General features: G+C 36.2%; 1 protein-coding gene across 1 annotated transcript; it reads right to left on the bottom strand.

Annotated features, from left to right (window-relative positions):
• Positions 1 to 2,627: 2,627 nt before the first annotated feature.
• LOC127746593 (protein FAR-RED IMPAIRED RESPONSE 1-like) lies at positions 2,628 to 3,386 on the bottom strand. Its single transcript, XM_052260430.1, has 3 exons — positions 3,160 to 3,386; positions 2,929 to 3,071; positions 2,628 to 2,699 (listed from the first exon to the last, which is right to left on the bottom strand). Exons 1-3 carry the CDS (start codon positions 3,383 to 3,385, stop codon positions 2,628 to 2,630), a joined length of 441 nt encoding a protein of 146 aa, XP_052116390.1. The 5' UTR covers position 3,386.
• Between the last annotated feature and the right edge of the window lie 4,002 nt (positions 3,387 to 7,388).

Genomic DNA, 7,388 nt, shown 5'->3' with positions numbered 1-7,388 from the left:
TCTGCAGAAGCTGTAAATTTGATAGAACAATTGGATGATTTGGTCCAAAGAATAGCAACCAGCGCGGCAAAGGGGAAAAACACAAGTCCGCAAATTTAGAAGGAGACTGGGGGAGAAAGTTCTGGAAAGTTTGAAACTCCAGGGGGAATAAATCAAATTTCGGATGATATGAAACAAAAGTGCTACATTTGGGTGACAAGACTCAAGGAAGACGCAGATGGCAATACTGACGAGTATGAGGAGATGTGCACTCTGATTGGCCAAGGAGAATACATATTGATGAGAATGCACCTTGCATCCCTCCAGGCAAAAAGTGATATAGAATCTCAGGTAATATTAGAATAACATTAATGTTTTTACACCAAAGTCAACTGCAATGTTTATTAATGTAAAATTGATTTCGGCATATATTTCTAGATTGTATCTGCCATCTGCCTCATCCTCAACCAGAAAAATGAACAGAGATTTCAAGAACAAATATACTGTCTCCCCCCCGATATTGTGGTAAGTGTTACTTCTACGAACTTTGGGTGTATTTTGTGTATTGTTTTGGGTGTATTTTTTACGTTCGATTGGGTGTAAGTTCTGTATTTTCAGTATTTCATTTCTTGTTTCGTAATTCTTGCAGAGCATGGCACTTTCGGATCACCCAAATGGGGAATTCGTATCACCGAAAATGAAAAAGGAATTCAGGGTGGAAGCCTACCCAAGTTTCATTCCCTTCATAGATAGAAAAAAATTGACTTCGCATCCATATGTAAGTTTTCGTTTGCTAAATTTGTTAGTACGCTTAATGCCAAATAAAATAACACAATGTTGACATGTGGCAATCCTTCAGATTTTTGCACCTGTTTGCCACTGGGGGCACTGGTGGTTATGGCTAATAAATACAAGAAAGCGGAAATGTCATATACTTGACCCGCTACACAAAAAAGCTCCGAGCGATGAGAGAAAGCAGATTAATAAATTCACTGTAAGTTGCCTCTGTCTTCTTTAATAGATAGATCTATTTCTTTGTTGGGTGTATGTTGTCCATTAAGTTGGGTGTATCTCGTGCATTCATTCGGGTGTATTACTGATTTGTTTTGGTATTTAAGGGATACGTATTTTCAAGATTGATAACATATGCCGGCGGGGAACCTCTGCAGAGAGGCGAGAGGGAGAAAGAAATTAAATCATCATATGTTAAAATATCAGGCCAAAAAACAAGGTATAAATTTGTGACTCTGAACATTAAACTTTCCTAAATGAGATTTGTAATTTATTTTTTTCGTTTTCAGCTATGACTGCGCTATCTACGTTATGAAATGGCTTGAGTTAATTGAGCCGGAAAACATCAAAAAGGGGAAGTATGAATGGGATAATTGGAAACAGGTAACTGTATTTAGAACTCTATAACTCTGTATTACTTTACTGAATTAATATTGCTGTTTAAACAGAATATACTTTTTAATTGTAGGAGGAGGTAGACCACTATAGAGTGGAGTATGCTTCCCAGATACTATTCAGTGAGATGAATAAACAGAGAGATTGGGCAATTAGAGAGAGTAGTGCTATAAGGCTGTCAAAGCCATCCTCTGTATTATTGAGTCCTTTTTGTCAAATAGATTCTGCTGATATAGAAACTGCGTGATCCAACTGCTGGGTAGTTTGTAAATTGAACAAATGATGTAAATATTTGCCACTTATCAACAACTTCTATTCCATGTATATTTTTTCCCATAGTTAAACTATCTGTGCTGTTAAATTGTCTGAGCTGTATTACAGATGGTAAAATATGAAGGAAAAAATCAAGGCATATATAAACGCAAATTATAAACTGTTACACCCAACGCAAGTCTCATAATACACCCAAGATTGCATAAAATATACACCCAAACTGTATGTGCTGTATTCAAAATGTATGAATTAAATGTACTAATATATGAAGAAAAAGATCAAATCAAATATACACCCATAACCTGCGAATTTTTACAGCTCTTGTTATATATGTATCTATATATGTGTCTATATGATAATTGTGAATGAACAAAAATACACCCAAAGTAATAGCGCTTTTACACCCATATTATATAAAACTATACACCCAAAGAGTTATCCCCTGCTGCTGGTACCCTGAACTGATAATTCATAACGTGTCCTTGATATTGGCTGGAATTTGAATGCGCCGCTGATGCAGCATCAAACAGGTTTATCTGAATATAACACTCACACATTAGCTAAACTATTAACGAGAAAAATAAACTCAATCGCCACACATTTAAAGAACATTACTTTTACCTCGCTTAAAACTTTCGTCTTCTTCTTCTTTGTGGCATTTGCAATCTGTTTCTCCAGCTTTGAACCTAGCCTGTTTTTTGGACGTCCTCTTGTTCGAATCCTTGGCGGGCTTTGAAGCTCGTTAACGGATTCCAAGTTGGCGTCTTCGTGGGATAAAGAAGATGTCCCATTCCTTTTGGCTTTTAATGATTCCATCTCCTTGATGTGTGTGTGTCACCTCTTTACCTTCTTGCTCCATCGTTCCAGTATATATCTAGGTGACACTTGGCTTACTTGTTCGAAGCTTAACACGCTTAGTGCGTGACGGCACAGTATCCCTCTCGACCCGAATAATAAATATTGGCATTTTACCTCGGCTGCAACTGAGTCGTAAGTAACCACGAACTTGTTGAATAACGAGCTGGAAACTTGTTCTCCGACTTCGTATAATGAATAGCCTAGAGCAGAATTCTTTAATCTGGTGATGCAATTCGCCTTTCCTCTGAATTGCGCTTGGACTTCCCTAAACTTTGCATGAGCGTACGCATCTTGAAACTGAGCTTCAATGGAGGATTTGGTTGCACACGGTATGACCGTATGAAAATCTGCAGCATCTGATTCTCTCTCTGCTTGTTCCCTGCTTCTGAGGCAATTATCGTATTTTTTGACGAACTGAATGAGTGAGCTGTTCCGGGTGATATACTTGTTAAAAAATGAATGCATGCTCTCGCTCCTTTGTGTGCTTCTCATCCCTGCCCAGAAGTGGTGATCCAGATAGATAGGAACCCATATGTGACGGTCTTCGTACAGATCTGCATAATACACCCAAACACATACAATAAATACACCCGAGAGAACATGCAATTTACACCTCTGCTGCAGATTTTAAAAAGACATTACCTGAAAGCCACTTGTTGTCCTCAAGACCAAAATTCAGCAGAAAATCGTTCCAATTCCTATCGAATGAGTCTTTGCTGTGAGAGTTCCAAACAACTTGGCTCATTTCTTGTTCGATATCGGCATGTCCCTTGTACCCGTTTAATTTGCTTGGAATCTTCTTCATGATGTGCCAAATACACCAACGGTGAATTGTTGTTGGCATACAGGCTTCTAAAGCCCTTTTCATTGATGCGCATTGATCGGTGAGAAACCCTTTCAGAGCGTTTCCTCCCATGCAACGAAGCCAGCATTGAAATAACCATTTGAATGATTCAATTTCTTCGTTCTTCATCAAAGAGCATCCGAGAAGTGTTGACTGACCGTGGTTATTCACCCCGACAAAAGAACCACAGACCAAATTATAACTGAAACAAATTACCATCGTCCAGAATGCAAAATCATTAGGTACACCCCAACAAATGCTTCGTATACACCCAATGAAACAGCTAATATACACCTCTGTTGCGGATTCGTAAAAATAAATTAATTTAGCATCGTAAACAGGGGCAGTTTGTTACCTGTTTGTATTGTAGGTGGTGTCGAATGAAATGACGTCTCCGAAATACTCAAAGGCAGCTCTGCTTCTTGCATCGGCCCAAAAAACCAGCTTAATCGATTGATCCTCCTCGAGTTCGAGCTCAAAGAAGAAATTCGGATTCTTCTCTTTCATTCTTAAGAAATATTTCCCGAATTCCTTTGCATCTTCTTGTTGGGAAACATTCCGCACTTCCCTGGTAATGTAATTCCTCACGTCCTTTTCGATAAAATTTAACTCGCGGTGACCCCCGGCAGCCGCAACAAATGATTGGTAGGTTTTGCTTGGTCTGATACCGGCCTCCTCGTTATTCTCTATCGTACGACGAATGGACATGCTTAGTTTCCTGTGCTGTTTGAGCATCTCTGCTTTGCTTGGACAGCAGGGGTGTGAATGATCCAGCACAACCTTTGAAATGATCCAAGCACCGACATCCTTCAATGTGTGTATATAAATTCTTGCAGGACAATTTAGACCGACTGTCGGATTGGTCTTCTCGGTAGGAGATATTTTAGATTTCCATTTTCCCTCTCTGCTACATGTAATCAGCTGATTCCTAATCTCGTTTCCCTTCCTATTTGTGCACCGAACTCTTGTAGAGAAACCTGCAGCCTTGGCGTAGTTCCTGTAAAATTTTCCAGCATCTTCGAGGGTGGTAAAGGTCATTCCAACCTTCAGAACAAGCTCGTCATCAACAACTGAGAGAGGCTGCACAATACACCATGTCAGAAACTGTGAATACACCCATAGATATGATTCAAATACACCCATAAATATGATTCAAATACACCCAATCATGTCTGATATGACACACCAGAACCGCAACAACTCAACTAAAATGACAATAAAAGCCATAAACTGTAAATACACAGGCTGCAGAATACACCATGTCAAAAACTAAAAACACACCCAATCATGTCTGATATAATACACCTGAACAACAACTCAATTAAAATAACAAAAAACCAGTAAAGTGTAAATACACCCACACTTCTACCAAAAATACACCCAAAAAAAGACCTGATCTACACCCGAGCGTCTGCTATAAATTTCAGATAATTAATCAAAACTAATACATTACATTCAATCCACAGATTATGACAGTCAATGTTCACTAATTATTCCCCTACACATTGCTATAGAAATTACTGCAACAAAATTCATAGTAATCCTATGTAAATCAAACCTCAGGAACTTCGTCAGATTCAAATTCATAATCAACTTCGCCCTGATTCAACTGACAATCTGAGGTTGAATCATCCATTATCTTCAAAAACGAATTCAAACTTTGATTTCAGAAATCGAATAGAAAACGAAGATGCAGTTACAGAGAGAGAAACTAACGTAAATGACAAAGAACATACCAGTGAGAAAGGAGTAGAGAAGAACGATCGAGAAGAAGGAGGAAGAGGCGCGAGAAGAAGAACGACCAAATCTAAAAATAAGGAGAACGAAAAAGGAAAGAGATCTTTTAAATTTGGTAGTAAGATATACGCGGGATCTGATCTTTATATAGCGCGTGTAACTGACGTACGACTTGCAGCGCGTTTTAGTGGAGCGGGGGTTAATGAACTTGTAATAGTATACAAGCCCTAATCGCTTGTATACTGAGCTTTTCCGTTAAATTTTAAGTGATTTTCTCTGATCTAATTATGATGTCCACCATGTTTCTGATTAATTATTTATAGTAGGATTTTAATTAAGTCGGTTTCAAATTTTATGCCATCAAAACTGTATATTAGTGTATATTTGTGGTTGTATATGTTCTATATGTTTTCTTCCGAATATTTTAATTTGGCCATAAATTATACTCATGTATAAATTTAATCTTGAGTTTATATTTAGTGTTGATGACAATTATGAATTTATTTTGAGTACGCAGTGTACTCTAGTTTTATGAAAAATCTATAAATATTTTATTTATAGTATTAAGTTTATTTCGACTATTTACTACTTGTGTACACCAAAGTGACCAAGTTATAACGTAAAATGCCTAGTTAATAATGTGTTAATTAATTGTAGAATTAGATTTACTCAAAGAAAAATATCTTCTATTATTAATAGACTTGAAAGAGAAAATTTATTATTCTTGAGTCAGATATATGTATTGTCCAAAGATGATATATGTATTGGCAGGAAATTTTAATTTTCAAGTATGATAAATATGGCATTTATTTGTATGTTAGTATATTATAGAATTTTACCCAAAGGTGAACTATAATATGCTTTAATTTATTATGTTTTGTAATCTGAGTAAATGATAGAAATTAATATTAATATGAGCGTTGTATGATTAGATGACAGGTATTTCAATTCATTCGCAAGCTTTATCTGTTACCATGTTTAATGGCTTAAACTTCTCTAAATGGAGTGAACAGATGAAGTTTCATTTAGATCTTTTGGATCTTGACTTGTCACTTTTGGAAGAGAAACCCATGGTCATTGATGATAATGATGAGGATGAGAAGTATATATTTAAGACATAGAACGTTCTAACAGGCTAAATCTTATGTTTATGCGAATGACTACTGCAAGTAATACTAAGACTACCCTTCCACAAACAGAAAGTGCTAAAGAATATATTGCGTTTGTGGAAGACCGCTTCTATTCTGCTAATAAGTCACTCGCTGGTACATTAATGTCACAGCTCACGCCCATGAAGTTTGATGGGTCTAAGAGCATGCAAGAGCATACTATTGAGATGACTAATATTGCTATAAAATTAAAGTCACTGGTATAACAATTAATGACTCCTTTATGATGGGCAGTTCATTCTGAACTCACTATCTTCTTAGTACAGTGCTTTTCAAATTGATTATAATGTCATGAAGAAAAAATAGAACGTTAATGAATTAATTGAAAAGCTCATACAGGAAGAAAATAGACTTAAAAATTGTGGTGGTGTCAACTTGGTTCAAGGAGTTGGCAAATCAGAAAAGAAATTAAAGACAAAGCCCAAAAATTTTAAAAAGAAAGGACATGCCAATGCAAAAAAGTGTCATTTCTGTAAGAAGGAAGGACATATCCAAAAGGATTGTCCTAAACATAAGGCATGGTTCGAAAAGAAAGGTACATTTGAAACACATGTATGTACTTATGAATCAAAGATATTCTCCATAATTCTTGGTGGCTTGATTCTGGCGCTACAACTCATGTATCTAATGTAATACAGGGATTCCTTACGATCCAAACCACAAGCCAAAATAAGATGTTCCTTTACACAGAAAATCGTGTGAAACCACCAATTGAAGGAATAGAAACTTATCGTTTGGTGTTTGATACAAGCTTTCATTTAGATTTACTCAAGACTCTTTATGTACATTCAATGTCTAGGAATTTAATTTCTGTTTTAAAGTTGGACAATATATATATATATATTAAAACTTCTTGATCAATTTTCTGAATCCTTGCTTATTGAGTACCAGAATGACATAGTTAGGCCAAATACGCCTAAAAAAAGTTCTGCATTCTTGTGGCATAAACGCTTGAGTCACATATCCAAGAAAATAATGGAAAGATTAGTAAAGAATGAGATTTTACAAAATCTAAATTTTATTGATCTTGGTTTATGTGTGGATTGTATTAAGGAAAAACAAAACAAAACAAAACAAGAAAGGTGCTACAAGAAGTAGTCAGTTTCTTGAAATTATACACA

The sequence above is a fragment of the Arachis duranensis genome, chromosome 4 (genome assembly GCF_000817695.3).
Source record: "Arachis duranensis cultivar V14167 chromosome 4, aradu.V14167.gnm2.J7QH, whole genome shotgun sequence".
Taxonomy (NCBI): domain Eukaryota; kingdom Viridiplantae; phylum Streptophyta; class Magnoliopsida; order Fabales; family Fabaceae; genus Arachis; species Arachis duranensis.
The sequence above is the reverse complement of the archived record's forward strand: the minus strand, read 5'-3'. Positions and strand labels throughout refer to the sequence as shown.